Below are 21,595 nucleotides of genomic sequence, written 5' to 3' on the forward strand. Positions count from 1 at the left end.
TTTAAATTGTTCTTCTGTTCAGTTACATATTATTTAAAATCTTCCTTATCGAAGGGGGTGTATTCATTTATGCAGAGCAATGTTTATTACAATTTATAAAACACAGAGAACATAATTACAGTTTCTTTCCTGCATGCCTTCTCTCATGTTTTACAAGATATGATTTATGTATAAAAGATTTTTCACATTCTGAACATGAATACGGCTTCTCGCCTGTGTGACTTTTGTTATGACTCACAAGACTTGATTTTTTTGTAAAGCATGTTCCACACTGTAAACATGAAAACAGTTTCTTCCCTATGTGAGTTCTTTGATGTCTAACAAGCACTGAATTATCTCTAAAGCATTTCCCACATTCTGAACATGAAAATGGCTTCTCTCCAGTATGAATGGTGTGATGTCTACTAAGACTCCCTTTATCTCTGAAGGACTTCCCACATAGTGAACATGAATATGGCTTCTCCCCTGTGTGAATTCTCTGATGTATAATAAGATACCCTTTATATGTGAAGGACTTCCCACATTCCGAACATGAAAATGGCTTTTCTCCTGTGTGAATTCGCTCATGCATAGCAACTTGTGATTTATATAAAAAACATTTCCCACATTCTGAACATGAAAATGGCTTCTCTCCTGTGTGAATTCTCTGATGTTTAATAAGACTCCCTTTATCTGTGAAGGCCTTCACACATTCTGAACATGAAAATGGCTTTTCTCCTGTGTGAATTCTCTCATGCATTGCAACTTGGTATTCATATAAAAAACATTTCCCACATTCTAAACATGAATATTGAGCCTCTCCTGTGTGAATTCTCTGATGTGTAAAAAGACTCGCTTTATCTGTGAAGAACTTACCACATTCTGAACATGCATATGACTTTTCTCCTGTGTGAATTCTCTCATGTATAACAAATTGTGATTTATTGGTAAAGCATTTCCCACATTCTGAACAGAAGTATAGCTTTTCTCCTTTGTGCTTTCTTTGTGTTAAAAAATCTGAGTATTTAGTAAATTGCTTGTCACATTGAAATATTCTATCCACTTTGTCACAGGGAATTGTGGTAGCAATGCGAGATTGCTCAGGAGAGGGTTCCTCATGATTAGGAGGATTATTACAAAGTGAAGTGCTGTGAAGTCCAGGAGGCCCATGAAGGGTAATGAGGTTTTCTCCATTAGAGTGCTTCCTGATATCTTCTTTTTTACAGTTTAGTGATAATCCGTTATTCTCACAAGGATTTCCTGTAAGGATGAAAGATGGATTGGATGTGAATTTTTTCCCTACAGCACAAAAGGGATTTTTACATTTATTCTATGGAGCTCAGTGAAAGGACCGGTAATAAGGAAGACAACTACACAGAGCCGGCTTTAGCTTTTCGTGGGCCCTGGGCGAAAGAGTCTCAGTGGGCACCTTAAACACATACCATGATTTATTGGTATTATAACGCCACATGGAAACAGAATGATAACACCATAAACTAATCTTAGCACCGTATAGAGGTAGATATCAGTTGTAGACAGGGGTTCCGTATACCTTAGATATGTGTATTACTTACTGATAAATCCAGTGAATCACCAGTGATATTTTCTGTGATTGACCACTATGACAATTTATTACATTCATATCTTATTTCTGCAGAATTTCACACAAAAATTTGGGCACATCAAGTCTTACTAAACTAAATAGAGACCTTGACAAACCGGCAATCTGGGAACTCATCCATGTCACAGGCACTAATTACAGTGATGAAATGGCTGATAGCGACTTGATATCTGCCAACACCAGAGGCAGCCATCACTTATGACAAGTAACCGATGCATGTCAATACCAGCCAAGACTTATACTGCGGGCACTATTGCCATAATTCTACCACACAGGGATCTGATCAGTCGGTTGTGGTAGGGGAGCCATAGTGATTAACTATCACAGAGCATGGATTATTATAAGCATTCCATGAGGCGTACCCCAATTCAGGGGAGACCCCACTCAGCAGGATCGGTGTCCATTAATTTCATCTCTCATTTCCACACCCCAGTTTACTGACACCCTGCACCCCTTCTAGATAACCACAGCTATACTGCCCTCTCTATGCCTCCACACAGTCATAGTGTTTTGTTCCCCCCCCTATGAAGATTTTGTGTATCCCCTTGGAAATGACCTGCTTTGTGCTCAATATGATAATTATGGCGCTCTTTGCTGTATAAAATAATAATAATACACCTTACAGTAATAACGTTCCCTTTTTCCACGCACTCAGATCCACCATCGTTGATCGCTCACCTCTTGGATTCGCTCGGTATCTGTCAGTGCAGGATGACCGTACACTGATGACCGAGGTTCATTGTGAGTTATTGCAGCAGTCTGAACTTTCCTGCAGATCGAGTGATGCTGGAGCCAATGACCCCACTGACAGCGCGACCTGAGCTGAATGGAAGGTCAAACTGGTGGAATAAATCATGACACAGTGACTCGGAGCCTCCACTGACACAAGACACAGGATCCAGCCCTGTCCCTGACCTCTTGCCCGACCCCTGCTGAACTCTTCGCTCTATTCTCCAGTAGAGAAGCAGCCCGGCTGCCGACACAGTGGTGAGGTGAGATCAGCAGATACTGTGCACAGTGTGGGCCTGTCTACAGGACAGGGATGGCCGGGCCGGCACTTGTGCACCATTAAAGTGCACTGCCAGCAGCTGTCTTCTAGGCAGTGGGCCCCCCTGTATGTCCAGAGCCCTTGCCCAGGTGCGCTGGATGGTGACGCCGAACGTGCAACTACATGCCAAAACATTAACACAAGGACGATAAAGTGAACAACACTTGTAAACTGGTGACATTGGCTCAAGTCAGGGGTGGCAGAGATTAGACAACAAATAGAGAGTTCTGCCATCAGGATTTACCCCCTCAATATACCACCAGTGCCATTTCATTCTCTCAAGCTTCCTATCGTGCTCTTAGTGTAGAAAAAAGTGTCCACGCAATTAAAAATGAAGTTTTTATATTTCAGTACCATATGCAAATGAGATTTACTAAAAGTGGCCCTACATCCGTGAGTAGCCAAGCTCCAGCCATCGCAATCATGTCCTCAGTATGCCGAAGGGCACGATGGAAAACCTTAGAAGACTGCAATAGCTCTGAAGGCACATCAACTCCTTAGGACCAAGACACTTTGTACGTTAATGACCAAGTTTCATTTTTACAATTCTGACCACTGTCACTTTGTGGCAATAACTCTGGGGCTTCACTGGATCCCACTGATTCTGGGACTGTTCTTTCATTACATATTGTACTTCATGTTAGTGGTAAAATTTGGTTGCTATTATTTGCTTTTATTTAAAAAAAATAGTATTTTGTGGTTTTCATATTTTGATGTTTTTTTAATACCCTTAAACCATATAGTTAAATAACCAAAAATAGTTAATAAAGAACATTTCCCACATTTCTATTTTACATCAGAATCATTTTTGAAACATCATTTTTTTTAGGAAGTTCTAAGGGTTAAACGTTTATCAGCAATTTCTCATTTTTCCAACTAATTTCACATTTGAAGTGACTTTGAGGGGTCTATATGACAGAAAATACGCAAAAGTGACACCATTCTAAAAACTGCACCCCTCAAGGTGCTCAAAACCACATTCAAGAAGTTTATTAACCTTTCAGGTGCTTCACTGGAATTAAAGCAATGGGGAAGGAACTAATTAACTTTTTAATTTTTCCACAAAAATGTTGCTTTAGCTTAAAATTTGTAATTTTCGCAAAGGTAAAAGGAGAAAATGAATAATATAATTTGTTGTGCGATTTCTTCTGAGTACACAGATACCCTATATGTGGGGGAAAACTACTATATGGACGCATGGCATGGCTCAGATGGGAAGGAAGGAGCGCCAGGACTTTTGAATGCAAAATTGGCTGAAATAGATAGCAGACGCCATGTCGCATTTGCAGAGAGCCCCTGCTGTGCCTAAACAGTGGAAACTCCCCACAACTGACCCCATTTTGAAAACTAGACGCCTCAAGGAATAATATCTATAGGTTCAGCAAGCATTTTGAAATCACAAGTCCTTCAGACAATTTTAAAACATTGGACTGTGAAAATTAAAAATGACGTTTTAGCCACAAATCTTTCATTTTCACAAAGGAATCATCTAGGGGTGCAGTGAGCATACTGACTCCATATGTGTTTCACAAAATGTTATACCATTGAATGGTGAAAAAAAAATTACATTTTACCACTATAATGTTGATTTAGCTGCAGATTTTAAATTTTCAGAAGGGAAAATGGGTAAAAATTACCACATAATTTGTTACACAATTTCTGCTGAATGTGGAAATATTCCATATGACGCTGTGTAGTACTGCGTATCCACACCGTGAGGCTTGGGAGGAAAGGAGCTCTATTTGACTCTAAGGGTATGTGTCCACGTTCAAGGAAACGCTGCGTTTTTGACACTGCGTTAAGCCGCAGCGTCAAAAACGCAGCGTCCAGATGTTACAGCATAGTGGAGGGGATTTCATAAAATCCCGTCTCCACTATGCTGTAAAAGACGCATGCGGCAGACCCACGAAAACTCACATGCGGTGTGTCTTTTAAGAACGCAGCATGTCCTTGCATTGCTGAAACAACGCAAGGACAATGCAGGTGACCTGCCAGTGACCTCAGGTGCAGATTTGGTCAGGATTTTACCTGCATAAAATCCTGACCAAATCCTGAGGCAATCCTGAACGTGGACACATACCTTTAGTGAACTAATTTTCGTAAAATAGTTTGTGGACTCCATATACAAAACCCCTTACGGTATGTGTCCACGTTCAGGATTGCATCAGGATTTGCTCAGGATTTTCCATCAGTATTTGTAGCCAAAACCAGGAGTGGAACAATTAGAGGAAAAGTATAATAGAAACATCTGCACCACTTCTGTATTTATCACCCACTCCTGGTTTTGGCTACAAATACTGATGAAAAATACTGACCAAATCCTGATGCAATCCTGAACGTGGACACATACCCTTAGGGCAAGAAGAGCAGAACTCCCACCTCAAATCACCATTATTTTGGAAATTACACCTCTTTGGAAATTTACCTACTGGATCAGTGATGTATTTTAGGCTAAGTGCACACGTTGCAGAATTGCCGCGGAAATTTCCGCGGCAATTCTTCAACTCCTGCCGCGGGTATATCGCATGCGGAATTGGCATGCATATTCCCACAGAAAACTAGCGTTTTGCAAGCATAATTAGCTTGCAGAATGCTAGCGTTTTCCAAGCGATCTGTAGCATCGCATGGAAAACTGATTGACAACTTTTTACTATTGATGCAGCCTATACCGCATCAATAGTAAAAGATAGTATGCTAAAAATAATAAAAAAATAAAAAAATCGTTATCCTCACCTTCCGCAAACAGCCGATCTCCTCAGCAGCTTCCGTTCCTATAGATGGTGTGTGTGCAGGACCTTCGATGACGCCGCGGTCACGTGATCGCGACGTCATCGCAGGTCCTTCACACACACCATCTATAGGAACGGAAGCGGCCACGTGCACCGCTGAGAGGCGGGAAGACTCCGGGGGCCATCGAAGGTGAGTAGATCATGATTTTTTATTTTAATTCTTTTTTTTTTTTAACAATTATATGTCTCTTCTCCTCCACCCTCGGTACCAACCGCACATGATCTGCTTACTTCCCGCATGGCTGGCATAGCCCCCTGCGGGAAGTAAGCAGATCAATGCATTCCTAGGTGTGCGGAATCCCCGCGATTCCGCAAATTTAATGAACATGCTGCATTTTTTTCCGGAATGTGATTCCGCTCAGGAAAACAACGCAGCATGTACACAAAAAATGCGGATTGCATTCTATTAAATAGGATGCTTAATGTGAGCGTCTTTTTTTGCGGTTTTATAGAGAAAAACCGCGAAAAACCGCGAAAAATCTGCTACGTGTGCACACAGCCTTACTCCATGGGTGTTCTCCAGAAACAAGCAGCAGTGGATGTTGATGAGTGAAAATGCAAATATGCCATTGTAGTGAATATACATTGTAGTGCCCGTGCATTGTAGTGCCCAGTGCGCTGTGGTGCCCGTACATAGTAGTGCCCAGCATGTTGCAGTGCAAAGTACCGTTTATTGTACAGCCAGTACATTGCAGTGCCCAGTACATTGCAATTCCCATATATGGTAGTGCCCAATACCTTGTAGTGCCGGTACATTATGCCCAGCTTGTGCTTTTGGAGACACACACCCCGTAAATTAAGTAAGCTCTCCTTGTTACAGAAATGCCAAACATGTGGATGCTAACTGTGGTTTAGGCATACTGTGGGGCTCAGGAGGAGGTGGTATTTAGATTTAGGAGTGCAGATTTTGATGCATTTCTTTTGGTGGAAGCTACGTCAATTTTCCAGATTCTTTGTGTTGTCAACAATGTGGAAGACCCCTATATTTCAGTTAACAGATGACGGACCTGAGTTGTGACTTGCTTTTTTTTGTGAATTGAGATGAAGCTTTTATTGGGAACATTTTACAGAACATATTGAGTCACATTTATCCTGCGCTCTACGCTGAGCACTTACATTGGGGTTTCCATCTAAATCTACAAAATACATGATCCAGATGAAACCCCCGAGGGTTGCATTCACTATAATTAGGCAGCTGAATTACTCTGGACGTGGTCTGGCCTCTGTTCAGCGGTGTCCTTCTTTTCAGAGATGCACAAAACCGCACCTTTATACATGCTGGACACCGCCGGATCAAAGCCACAGGCAGCGTCCACAGTGTCTCTATCTGCCTTATTATAGGGAATCTTACATCAGAGGTTCCGTCCGAATCATAAGCTCAGTCATTTATATGGCAGCACGGGACTTGTGGAAGAAAAACACGGATGGAAAGAATGGAAGGAATATTAACAAAGGTAAAGGAAAACTTAATCTGTGCTTCCTAAATCATTAAGGAGGTGTGAAGGCGGCCCCGTTATTCATCAGTGCACCGCCGGACTCTACAGAAGCAGCCGCGCCATCACCGGACGCTTCTGTTGTGATGTGGACAGCAGATAAAGCTTCACTGCAATGGAGACTTCACGTAATATCACACACCGGTCATCATCATCATCATCGTCACACTCCGGTCATCATCACCATCATACGCCGGTCATCATCATCACACACCGATCATCATCATCACACGCGCAGGTCATCATCATCATCACGTGCCGGTCATCTTCATCATGCGCCGGTCATCATTATCACGCGCCAGTCATTATTACATACCTGTGGAAACCTCTACTGAAATCTCCTCTTTCCCGTCACTCACACACGGCTGATCCCCCCTCGTCATCGCTTCTTCTTCTGTCTCTTCCTTCACTTTATTCTTAGTCGGATCTTCCTCCTGATATATCAGATGTTACAATCAGCACAATCCAAGAAACCACTAAAATCTGTGACATCTATGACCTCGATCAGAAATGTCCCCCCATATACAGATCCGGTACAGGGCTCAGCACCGTCTACCTGATGATCCTCCGGGATGTTGTGATTCTCCTCCGGACAGTCCTGGGAATACAGAGGACGGGGACATCTCTCTGGTGGATTTCTCCTCATGAATCCATCTGTAGGAGACACACAGTGATGGAATAGATTGTGTCATGTGATGATGGGAGTAGTAGTAGGTGACCACAGAACAGACGTGACAGTCTCCCCTCCTCACCCTGCTGACAGGCCCATATTGCGATCGCCTCTTGTGCTCCATGTATAACCTCAACCTTAATGTCAATCAGATCTTCACCCTAAAAAGTAAAATGTAAGATGAGCTCAGGTCCCATCACTTCATGGTCAGATGTTGTGGGGGCTTCAGTGTCATCTACCTGATGTTCCTCCGGGATGTTGTGATTCTCCTCCGGACAGTCCAGGGAATACAGAGGACGGGGACATCTCTCTGGTGGATTTCTCCTCCTGGATCCATCTGTGGAGACACACAGACTGAATACATGACCTGCCGTGTATCTGTCTATATATGAGACACGTCTCTCAGAACCGGTAATTCTAGGTTTATGTATCAGGGACTAAATTACATTGTTGTGGTCCTCACCACCGGTACCGAGCTCCCAGCACATTGTGGCCCCAAGTATGAAGTGATAATCAGCGAGGCCAAAGCCTAATGCTCTCTGCTCTGCACTCGGAGGATGAGGACCCTGAGGAGAGGGACAGAGAAGACCCTCGTCAGTCTGATGGAGGAGCCGCACTAAGACACACAACTTCTCCAAGTTTCCTCTCCACCAGGGATGGAACCACAGAAGAGCTGGAGAAAGCTCCACATTTATATCCAGTGGTTTCTTTTCTCCTAATTCACCGTTATGGAGATTGGGGGAAGGACGGTTACCATTTACCAGTGATTGTTTTCTGAGGGCTCATGACGTCACCATGAGGACATGGCCTCCCTCCTGGACAGGATCCTCTGGGATCACTAAGAGGAGAGAACCTGCCGTCCTCCTATTAATAGACGAGTTTCTGTGTTTTTATTCTTCTTTAAACAGAAAAAATCTCAACATCTGCCTCAATATAAACACAAAAATAGGCAGCAAGCGCGCGGAAAGTTCTTTGTCTCTAAAGGAAGAAAGTGCACATGTAACGGTTCACAAGTCACAGCGCTCGGGAGGACGGTGTTGTGGGGAGCCCCCGGTACGCAGCGGTTACTGCCTATCAATGTGTAATATAAGAAGACAACTAGAGAGCAGGCATCGGGGTCATGGGCGCTTACTGATGTACACGGGGAGCCGAGGAGAGATTGTCTGGTCAGATTCAACAGAAAAGCCCCATAACACATATTCATCTGAACAAACAACCCTTTACACTGATTATTATCACCATTGTGGGGCCCGATGTCCCTGCGGGGCCAACACCTGTGTCAACATCCCACTTATATCGTTCTGCTCAGACCCCATGAAGAGGAAGAGCGGACCCCCTGACATTTTGCGGTCATTGAGCCCTTGAGACTAGGACCCCCGTCCCGGACATTCTGATGTCATGTAATAAGGCTCTTTATCCTCTTCCTGATATCTTATGTTCATGCATGGAAGATGCCAAGGGAACCTGCAGGTGAGGGGTTAATTTGCAGGTTAATAACATATTGATCAAACCATATTCTAACGTGGTGGGAGCCACAAAAGAAGCGAAGTGAAAAGAAGATGTGAATAAAACCAAATATTTATTTTGAAAAGTTTCTAAAAGAATTTTTTTTAAATATAACAATTATAAAATACAGACAATGGGTGAACGGAAACCTCCAAATACCGGGGGAAACTTGTAGGGCACAATCCCAAAACAATCCAGTGAGCTAGAATAATGCAATACAGATCTTATGTGTCATTAATGCCATAAAGCTCAGAGAAGTGCACCCAGTGGTGTTCAGTGCACAGAACAATGCTTGTAAAAAGTGCTGTATACACCACCAACAGCAATACAGAGGCAAGTGTACCCAGAAATGCAATGTTACTTGTGAAAAGATGCCTGGGAGCGTGCTGAAAGCACTATACTGCCTGACTGTGATTCTGCAAAAAGCGGATATATAAAGCCCAGAAAGGAGAATCATTTACCTGCACGTGCAGTTGGTGGTTATTCCGGATCTGTGCGCTGAGGTAGGAGTGCTGTCCAAGTTCCCCTACGCCCGACAAGCACCGTTTCGCAAGTAGCTTCCTCAAGGGGCGAGGCTGATTTTAGAGGGTGTTGGGAGCATTTTTATAATGTGTGCTGAGGTGCGAGATACGGAAGGGGAGGTCCAGTGAGCCCAGAGGCTGCGCGCGCATACAGGGCCGTCCCACCTTGCCAATGGGACTTCCGGAGCGGTGCGCCATGACACGCAGTGGAACGCACTGCGGTCACGTGTGTCGTGCGGTCTATCTCCCTGGTCTGTGGGCCCATTGTGCATGCGCAGGTTCCGTGTGCCCCCTCTGACTTCCGGAGGCGCCGACATACGTGACCGCAGTGCGTTCCACTGCGTGTCACGGCGCGCCGCTCCGGAAGTCCCATTGGCAAGGTGGGACGGCCCTGTATGCACTGAACACCACTGGGTGCACTTCTCTGAGCTTTATGGCATTAATGACACATAAGATCTGTATTGCATTATTCTAGCTCACTGGATTGTTTTGGGATTGTGCCCTACAAGTTTCCCCCGGTATTTGGAGGTTTCCGTTCACCCATTGTCTGTATTTTATAATTGTTATATTTAAAAAAAATTCTTTTAGAAACTTTTCAAAATAAATATTTGGTTTTATTCACATCTTCTTTTCACTTCGCTTCTTTTGTGGCTCCCACCACGTTAGAATATGGTTTGATATAATGATGGAGTGACTCTAGCTATTGCTATACATGGGACTATGGGAATAATAACATATTGAACCTGCCCGGTGTCAGCACTCAAAGGAAATTAACTTTAGTCCCACTCAGCAGCGTTCGACTTCCAATCCTATAATTTCGGCCGAAGCAGCTACAGTCACCGCTCAGTGTATAGAGACCGGCGGATGTTACCATGGCCTCGGTACTGACTGACAGCCAGCTCAGAATTAGCGTCAGTCAGTGTCGGATTCACCTGCTGCTCACTATACTCGAGGCCCAATGATGCCGCGTCTACGCCACCTCTATGGCTGGAAGCCAAAAACTGCTGGGGAAACAAAGATAATTTCCTCCTGGCAGCGGGGCTCTCAGTACAGGCACTGGGCAAGTTCTAAACACTACTACCTGCAGGTTAACCCCATATCTAAAGGTTAATAGTCCAACAAGGCATCTCGCAGCTCACCTCGTGGTGTAAGAGGCCGGAGCTCCTCCATCATCACGTCCTGGTACCGATCCTGGTGTCCTTCTAGATACTCCCACTCCTCCATGGAGAGATAGACAGCAACGTCCTGACACCTTATAGGAACCTAACAACAGCAACACCGTCATCACCCAGAATCCTCCAGTGCTGTATAATGTCCCAGCAGTCACCTCTCCGCTCAACTCCCAGAATCCTCCAGTGGCGTCCTGTATAATGTCCCAGCAGTCACCTCTCCGCTCTTGACCCAGAATCCTCCAGTGCCGTCCTGTATAATGTCCCAGAGGTCACCTGTCCGCTCATCTCCCAGAATCCTCCAGTGCCGTCCTGTATAATGTCCCAGCAGTCACCTCTCCGCTCATCACCCAGAATCCTCCAGTGCCGTCCTGTATAATGTCCCAGCAGTCACCTCTCCGCTCATCACCCAGAATCCTCCAGTGCTGTCCTGCATAATGTCCCAGCAGTCACCTCTCCTGTCATCACCCAGAATCCTTCAGTGCCGTCCTGTACAATGCCCCAGCAGTCTTCCCTCCGCTCATCACCCAGAATCCTCCAGTGCCGTCCTGTATAATGTCCCAGCAGTCAACTCTCCTCTCATCACCCAGAATCCTCCAGTGCTGTCCTGTATAATGTCCCAGCAGTCACCTCTCTGCTTATCACCCAGAATCCTCCAGTGCTGTCCTGTATAATGTCCCAGCAGTCACCTCTCCGCACAACACCCAGAATCCTCCAGTGCTGTCCTGAATAATGTCCCAGCAGTCACCTCTCCGTTCATCACCCAGAATCCTCCAGTCCTATATAATGTCCCAGCAGTCACCTCTCCGGTCATCACCCAGAATCCTCCAGTGCTGTATAATGTCCCAGCAGTCATCTCTCTGCTCATCACCCAGAATCCCCCTGTGCTGTATAATGTCCCAGCAGTCACCTCTCCGGTCATCACCCAGAATCCTCCAGTGCTGTATAATGTCCCAGCAGTCACCTCTCTGCTCATCACCCAGAATCCTCCAGTGCCGTCCTGTATAATGTCCCAGCAGTCACCTCTCCGCTCATCACCCAGAATCCTCCAGTCCTGTATAATGTCCCAGCAGTCACCTCTCCGCTCAGCAGCTCAATCATCTTGTTGCTGAGCTCCAGGATCTTCTTGTTCCTCTCATGTAGCAGGGAGTGTGGGGGAGGCTCTGTGATGGGGACCGGGCTCCGCCCTCCTGACTCCTGGAGATGGATGATGGGAGTCACACCGTCCCCCGGTGTCTTCCTCACTATTGTGTAATCCTGTGTATGGAGAGAGACACTTAGGGAGAAGAATTCCTTCCCGACTCCAGATCTGACAATCAGTAGAAATCCCGGGATCAATAACCGACTCCAGTAATCTGGGGCCATAACCGGGAATATTATTCCCCTCCGCACAGACATCCCGGCCCCTCTACAGCTCTTATAGGGAATCCCCATGACAACTCCTCCGGGCAGAGAGCTCCACACAATCACTGCTCTTACAGGAAAGAATCCTTCTCTCTATTCTGGATTTCCTCCTCCGATGTCGGACTTGTCACAGAACACAATAAAGCTGATAGAAATGTAGAGGAGTTACCTCTCCGCTCAGCAGGGAGATGATCTCCAGGGCGAAGCGGAATAATCTTCTGGTGGTCTCATCCCTGTCCTCGTCCATCCTCGGGGTCATTCAGGAGGAGGAGGGATGAGCACTGGATCAGCTGGAGGGATCTCGTCCTGCCGGCGTCTTCATGATGCAGGAGAAGGAAAAAAACATAGGGGACGATATAATGTGAGATCCAGAATGCATATACTGTATCTCTATTTCTATGGCTTGATAAAGGCATTGTGAGGCCAAAACGCACTGATTCTTCTGGACTAATAAAGTTACCAAAAAGGAGGACGTCTGCAGCAAAGGATTCTTGATTTCTATCACTCATTCTGAAGTGAATATGACAATGTAATTAAAGTCCTCATCACATCTACAAGACGTCACCAACCACGACCGATGGATCCTGTAACTAAGGCTCCAATCACATCTACAAGACGTCACCGACCACGACCGATGGATCCTGTAACTAAGGCTGCGATCATATCTACAAGACGTCACCGACCACGACCAATGGATCCTGTAACTAAGGCTCCGATCACATCTACAAGACGTCACCAACCACGACCGATGGATCCTGTAACTAAGGCTGCGATCATATCTACAAGACGTCACCGACCACGACCAATGGATCCTGTAACTAAGGCTCCGATCACATCTACAAGACGTCACCAACCACGACCGATGGATCCTGTAACTAAGGCTCCAATCACATCTACAAGACGTCACCGACCACGACCGATGGATCCTGTAACTAAGGCTGCGATCATATCTACAAGACGTCACCGACAACGACCGATGGATCCTGTAACTAAGGCTCCGATCACATCTACAAGACGTCACCGACCACGACCAATGGATCCTGTAACTAAGGCTGCGATCACATCTACAAGACGTCACCGAACACGACCGATGGATCCTGTAACTAAGGCTGCGATCACATCTACAAGACGTCACCGACAACGACCGATGGGTCCTGTAACTAAGGCTCCTATCACATCTACAAGACGTCACCGACCACGACCGATGGATCCTGTAACTAAGGCTCCAATCACATCTACAAGATGTCACCGACCACGACCGATGGATCCAGTAACTAAGGCTCCGATCACATCTACAAGAAGTCACCGACAATGACCGATGGATCCTGTAACTAAGGCACCGATCACATCTACAAGACGTCACCAACCACGACCGATGGATCCTGTAACTAAGGCTCCGATCACATCTACAAGACGTCACCGACCACGACCGATGGATCCTGTAACTAAGGCTCTGATCACATCTGCAAGACGTCACCGACCAATGGATCCTGTAACTAAGGCTCCGATCACATCTACAAGATGTCACCGACCACGACCAATGGATCCTGTAACTAAGGCTCCGATCACATCTACAAGACGTCACCGACCACGACCGATGGATCCTGTAACTAAGGCTCCGATCACATCTACAAGACGTCACCGACCACAACCGATGGGTCCTGTAACTAAGGCTCCGATCACATCTACAAGACGTCACCGACCACGACCGATGGATCCTGTAACTAAGGCTCCGATCACATCTACAAGACGTCACCGACCACGACCGATGGATCCTGTAACTAAGGCTCCGATCACATCTACAAGACGTCACCGACCACAACCGATGGGTCCTGTAACTAAGGCTCCGATCACATCTACAAGACGTCACCGACCACAACCGATGGATCCTGTAACTAAGGCTCCGATCACATCTACAAGACATCACCGACCACGACCGATGGATCCTGTAACTAAGGCTTCGATCACATCTACAAGACGACACCGACCGCGACCGATGGATCCTGTAACTAAGGCTCCGATCATATGTACAAGACGTCACCGACCACGACCGACGGATCCTGTAACTAAGGCTCCGATCACATCTACAAGATGTCACTGACCACGACCGATGGATCCTGTAACTAAGGCTGCGATCACATCTACAAGATGTCACTGACCACGACCGATGGATCCTGTAACTAAGGCTCCGATCACATCTACAAGACGTCAACGATGACGACCGATGGATCCTGTAACTAAGGCTGCGATCACATCTACAAGACGTCACCAACCAAGACCGATGGATCCTGTAACTAAGGCTTGGATCACATCTACAAGACGTCACCGAGCACAACCGATGGATCCTGTAACTAAGGCTGCGATCACATCTACAAGACGTCACTGACAACGACCGATGGGTCCTGTATCTAAGGCTCCGATCACATCTACAAGATGTCACCGACCACGACCGATGGGTCCTGTATCTAAGGCTCCGATCACATCTACAAGACGTCACCGACCGATGGATCCTGTAACTAAGGCTCCGATCACATCTACAAGACGTCACCGACCGATGGATCCTGTAACTAAGGCTCTGATCACATCTACAAGACGTCATCGACCGATGGATCCTGTAACTAAGGCTCCGATCACATCTACAAGACGTCACCGACCACGACCGGTGGATCCTGTACCTAAGGCTCCAATCACATCTACAAGACGTCAGTGACTGATGGATCCTGTAACTAAGGCTCCAATCACATCTACAAGACGTCACCGACCACGACCGATGGATCCTGTAACTAAGGGTACTGTCACACTCTGCAACTTTCCAACGATCACGACCAGCGATACGACCTGGCCGTGATCGTTGGAAAGTCGTTGTTTGGTCGCTGCGGAGCTGTCACACAGACCGCTTTCCAGCGACCAACGATGCCGAGGTCCCGGGTAACCAGGGTAAACATCGGGTTACTAAGCGCAGGGCCGCGCTTAGTAACCCGATGTTTACCCTGGTTACCAGCGTAAAAGTAAAAAAAACCAAACAGTACTTACTCACATTCCGGTGTCCGCCAGGTTCCTCGCAGTCTGCTTCCCGCTCTGACTGAGTGCCGCCGTAAAGTGAAAGCAGATCACAGCGGCGACGTCACCGCTGCGCTCTGCTCTTACTTTCCGGCCGGCAGTCAGTCAGAGCGGGAAGCAGACGGCAAGGGACCCGAAGGACACCGGAATGTGAGTATGTACGGTTTGTTTTTTTTTACTTTTATGCTGGTAACCACGGTAAACATCGGGTTACTAAGCGCGGCCCTGCGCTTAGTAACCCAATGTTTACCCTGGTTACAAGCGAACGCATCGCTGGATCGATGTCACACACAACGATCCAGCGATGACAGCGGGAGATCCAGCGACGAAAGAAAGTTCCAAACGATCTGCTACGACGTACGATTCTCAGCAGGGTCCCTTATCGCTGCTGCGTGTCAGACAGAGCGATATCGTATGGATATCGCTGGAACGTCACGGATCGTACCGTCGTAGCGACCAAAGTGCCACTGTGTGACAGTACCCTAAGGCTCCGATCACATCTACAAGACGTCACCGACCACGACCGATGGATCCTGTAACTAAGGCTCCGATCACATCTACAAGACGTCACCGACCACGACCGATGGATCCTGTAACTAAGGCTCCGATCACATCTACAAGACGTCACCGACCACGACCGATGGATCCTGTAACTAAGGCTCCGATCACATCTACAAGACGTCACCGACCACGACTGATGGATCCTGTAACTAAGGCTCCGATCACATCTACAAGACGTCACCGACCACGACCGATGGATCCTGTAACTAAGGCTCCGATCACATCTACAAGACGTCACTGACCACGACCGATGGATCCTGTAACTAAGGCTCCGATCACATCTACAAGACGTCACTGACCACGACCGATGGATCCTGTAACTAAGGCTCCGATCACATCTACAAGACGTCACCGACCACGACCGATGGATCCTGTAACTAAGGCTCCGATCACATCTACAAGACGTCACCGACCACGACCGATGGATCCTGTAACTAAGGCTCCGATCACATCTACAAGACGCCACCGACCACGACCGATGGATCCTGTAACTAAGGCTCCGATCACATCTACAAGACGTCACCGACCACGACCGATGGATCCTGTAACTAAGGCTCCGATCACATCTACAAGACGTCACCGACCACGACCGATGGATCCTGTAACTAAGGCTCCGATCACATCTACAAGACGTCACCGACCACGACCGATGGATCCTGTAACTAAGGCTCCGATCACATCTACAGGACGTCACCGACCACAACCGATGGATCCTGTAACTAAGGCTCCGATCACATCTACAAGACGTCACCGACCACGACCGATGGATCCTGTAACTGAGGCTCCGATCACATCTACAAGACGTCACCGACCACGACCGATGGATCCTGTAACTGAGGCTCCGATCACATCTACAAGACGTCACCGACCACGACCGATGGATCCTGTAACTAAGGCTCCGATCACATCTACAAGACGTCACCGACCACGACCGATGGATCCTGTAACTAAGGCTACGATCACATCTACAAGACGTCACCGACCACGACCAATGGATCCTGTAACTAAGGCTCCGATCACATCTACAAGACGTCACCGACCACGACCTATGGATCCTGTAACTGAGGCTCCGATCACATCCACAAGACGTCACCGACCACGACCGATGGATCCTGTAACTAAGGCTCCGATCACATCTACAAGACGTCAGTGACTGATGGATCCTGTAACTAAGGCTCCGATCACATCTACAAGACATCACCGATCACGACCGATGGATCCTGTAACTAAGGCTCCGATCACATCTACAAGACGTCAGTGACTGATGGATCCTGTAACTAAGGCTCCGATCACATCTACAAGACATCACCGATCACGACCGATGGATCCTGTAACTAAGGCTCCGATCACATCTACAAGACGTCACCGACCACGACCGATGGATCCTGTAACTAAGGCTCCGATCACATCTACAGGATGTCACCGACCACGACCGATGGATCCTGTAACTAAGGCTCCGATCACATCTACAAGACGTCACCGACCACGACCGATGGATCCTGTAACTAAGGCTCCGATCACATCTACAAGACGTCACCGACCACGACCGATGGATCCTGTAACTAAGGCTCCGATCACATCTACAAGACGTCACTGACCACGACCGATGGATCCTGTAACTAAGGCTCCGATCACATCTACAAGACGTCACCGACTACGACCGATGGATCCTGTAACTAAGATTCCGATCACATCTACAAGACGTCACTAACCACGAACGATGGATCCTGTAACTAAGGCTCCGATCACATCTACAAGACGTCACCGACCACGACCGATGGATCCTGTAACTAAGGCTCCGATCACATCTACAAGACGTCACCGACTACGACCGATGGATCCTGTAACTAAGATTCCGATCACATCTACAAGACGTCACTAACCACGAACGATGGATCCTGTAACTAAGGCTCCGATCACATCTACAAGACGTCACCGACCACGACCGATGGATCCTGTAACTAAGGCTCCGATCACATCTACAAGACGTCACTGACCACGACCGATGGATCCTGTAACTAAGGCTCCGATCACATCTACAAGACGTCACCGACCACGACCGATGGATCCTGTAACTAAGGCTCCGATCACATCTACAAGACGTCACTGACCACGACCGATGGATCCTGTAACTAAGGCTCCGATCACATCTACAAGACGTCACTGACCACGACCGATGGATCCTGTAACTAAGGCTCCGATCACATCTACAAGACGTCAGTGACTGATGGATCCTGTAGCTAAGGCTCCGATCACATCTACAAGACGTCACCGACCACGACCGATGGATCCTGTAACTAAGGCTCCGATCACATCTACAAGACGTCAGTGACTGATGGATCCTGTAACTAAGGCTCCGATCACATCTACAAGACGTCACCGACCACGACCGATGGATCCTGTAACTAAGGCTCCGATCACATCTACAAGATGTCAGTGACTGATGGATCCTGTAACTAAGGCTCCGATCACATCTACAAGACGTCACCGACCACGACCGATGGATCCTGTAACTAAGGCTCCGATCACATCTACAAGACGTCACCGACCACGACCGATGGATCCTGTAACTAAGGCTCCGATCACATCTACAGGACGTCACCGACCACAACCGATGGATCCTGTAACTAAGGCTCCGATCACATCTACAAGACGTCACCGACCACGACCGATGGATCCTGTAACTGAGGCTCCGATCACATCTACAAGACGTCACCGACCACGACCGATGGATCCTGTAACTGAGGCTCCGATCACATCTACAAGACGTCACCGACCACGACCGATGGATCCTGTAACTAAGGCTCCGATCACATCTACAAGACGTCACCGACCACGACCGATGGATCCTGTAACTAAGGCTCCGATCACATCTACAAGACGTCACCGACCACGACCAATGGATCCTGTAACTAAGGCTCCGATCACATCTACAAGACGTCACCAACCACGACCTATGGATCCTGTAACTGAGGCTCCGATCACATCTACAAGACGTCACCGACCACGACCGATGGATCCTGTAACTAAGGCTCCGATCACATCTACAAGACGTCAGTGACTGATGGATCCTGTAACTAAGGCTCCGATCACATCTACAAGACATCACCGATCACGACCGATGGATCCTGTAACTAAGGCTCCGATCACATCTACAAGACGTCAGTGACTGATGGATCCTGTAACTAAGGCCCCGATCACATCTACAAGACGTCACCGACCATGACCTATGGATCCTGTAACTAAGGCTCCGTTCACATCTACAAGACGTCACCGACCACGACCGATGGATCCTGTAACTAAGGCTCCGATCACATCTACAAGACGTCACCGACCACGACCGACGGATCCTGTAACTAAGGCTCCGATCATATCTACAAGAGGTCACCGACCACGACCGATGGATCCTGTAACTAAGGCTCCGATCACATCTACAAGACGTCAGTGACTGATGGATCCTGTAACTAAGGCTCCGATCATATCTACAAGACGTCACCGACCACGACCGATGGATCCTGTAACTGAGGCTCCGATCACATCTACAAGACGTCACCGACCACGACCGATGGATCCTGTAACTAAGGCTCCGATCACATCTACAAGACATCACCGATCACGACAGATGGATCCTGTAACTAAGGCTCCGATCACATCTACAAGACATCACCGATCACGACCGATGGATCCTGTAACTAAGGCTCCGATCACATCTACAAGACATCACTGACCACGACCGATGGATCCTGTAACTAAGGCTCCGATCACATCTACAAGACGTCACCGACCACGACCATTGGATCCTGTAACTAAGGCTCCGATCACATCTACAAGACGTCACCGACCACGACCGATGGATCCTGTAACTAAGGCTCCGATCACATCTACAAGACGTCACCGACCATGACCGATGGATCCTGTAACTAAGGCTCCGATCACATCTACAAGACGTCACCGACCACGACCGATGGATCCTGTAACTAAGGCTCCGATCACATCTACAAGACGTCACCGACCACGACCGATGGATCCTGTAACTAAGGCCCCGATCACATCTACAAGACGTCACCGACCACGACCGATGGATCCTGTAACTAAGGCTCCGATCACATCTACAAGACGTCACCGACCACGACCGATGGATCCTGTAACTAAGGCTCCGATCACATCTACAAGACGTCACCGACCACGACCGATGGATCCTGTAACTAAGGCTCCGATCACATCTACAAGACGTCACCGACCACGACCGATGGATCCTGTAACTAAGGCTCCGATCACATCTACAAGACGTCACCGACCACGACCGATGGATCCTGTAACTAAGGCTCCGATCACATGTACAGACGTCAGTGACTGATGGATCCTGTACCGGAGTCTCTGTCGCTCCTCGGTGCTGCCGTCACTCAGGTGCTGGTACACGCTCAGTACTGAGCCGCCTCCCGCTCTCTGTACATTCGGCCTCTGCTGGGCGCAGTTCTCTGTATATTTGTTGATATTTAGGAGATGAGATTTTCTCTTTTCCAGGACGAATCTGTTGCGGTGAATGATCTGAAGGACCTGTGGTGACGTCACGGTCATGTGATCAGGGGCGGAGCTCAGTAGTGTGATGGGATGAAGAACATGTGGTGACCTCTCTGTCATGTGATTAGTAGGTCGCCTTGCAGTGTGCAGCTCTTTTGCTCGCTGTTATCAGCCAGTACATAGATATATACAGGGCCGGCTCCAGGATTTCGGGGCCCCGGGGGAAAGAGTCTCAGTGGCCCCTATAACACATACCACGATTCATGATGCACAGATAAGTAATCTCGGCACAGTACAATGTAGACGATGCTGAAGTTGGTTTCTTATTCAGCAGTTTCTTATTCGGCTATTTTTTATTTTCTGTTTTTTTCAGGTTTTTGTATAAAAATAAACCATTCTGAGTATATAATAATATGCGGTCATGTGTCCTTTTGTGAATACACTTAAAAACAGATACAAAATTTAGAAGGCTGGCACAAAAATGGGCATCAAAGTGGGCACTGAGGTATGGTATTGAAGGGGTTAAATGCCTTTGTGCCACTGATTTAACACCTGATTAACATACCTAATGATGCCCCACATGAAATGCATGTCAATACAGACTGGCACAAATGGGTTCTGGGCATCAAAACTGGCATCAAAGTACTCAAATCGCCCATTTTCACAGATTTGAATAAGTAACTGATGTTTTTAAGGGGTTAATTGCCTTTGGGCCACTGATCTGACACTTAAAATACACAGACAGTGATGCCCTGCATCAAACCCAGGTCCCTTCAGCCTGGCCCAAATGTTTTCTGGGCATCAGAACTGGCATCAATTTAGGCAAACAGCCCATTTTCACGGATTTGAATAAGTAACTGATGTTTTTAAGGGGTTAAATGCCTTTGGGCCACTGATACAACACTTAAAATACACAGACAGTGATGCCCTGCATCAAACCCAGGTCTCTCCAGCCTGGCCCAAATGTTTTCTGGGCATCAGAACTGGCATCAATTTAGGCAAACAGCCCATTTTCACAGATTTGAATAAGCAACTGGTGTTTTTAAGGGGTTAAATGACTTTGGGCCACTGATCTGACGATTACAATTCACAGATAGTGATGCCCTGCATCAAACCCAGGTCCCTTCAGCCTGGCCCAAATGGGTACTGGGCATCAGAACTGGCATCAAAGTGGGCAAACAGCCCATTTTCACATATTTGAATAAGTAAGTGATTTTTTAAGAGGTTAAATGACCTTGGCCACTGATCTCACA

The 21,595-nt window shown here is 47.2% G+C and overlaps 1 protein-coding gene across 2 annotated transcripts; it reads right to left on the bottom strand.

The window, feature by feature from the left end:
• Positions 1-59: 59 nt before the first annotated feature.
• Positions 60-20,405, bottom strand: LOC143793541 (uncharacterized). 2 transcript variants are annotated; one of them, XM_077280601.1, is made up of 9 exons: positions 20,191-20,405; positions 12,370-12,516; positions 11,874-12,053; positions 10,767-10,890; positions 7,840-7,937; positions 7,683-7,761; positions 7,487-7,584; positions 7,247-7,364; positions 60-1,239 (listed from the first exon to the last, which is right to left on the bottom strand). In XM_077280601.1, the coding sequence occupies exons 2-9, from the start codon at positions 12,457-12,459 to the stop codon at positions 116-118; spliced, it is 1,911 nt and encodes a 636-aa protein (XP_077136716.1). In that variant the 5' UTR covers positions 12,460-12,516; positions 20,191-20,405; the 3' UTR covers positions 60-115. The 2 variants fall into 2 exon arrangements, with proteins under 2 accessions (XP_077136716.1, XP_077136717.1); XM_077280602.1 differs by having other exon boundaries at positions 66-1,239; positions 20,163-20,385.
• Between the last annotated feature and the right edge of the window lie 1,190 nt (positions 20,406-21,595).

Source organism: Ranitomeya variabilis, chromosome 1, assembly GCF_051348905.1.
Source record: "Ranitomeya variabilis isolate aRanVar5 chromosome 1, aRanVar5.hap1, whole genome shotgun sequence".
NCBI lineage: Eukaryota > Metazoa > Chordata > Amphibia > Anura > Dendrobatidae > Ranitomeya > Ranitomeya variabilis.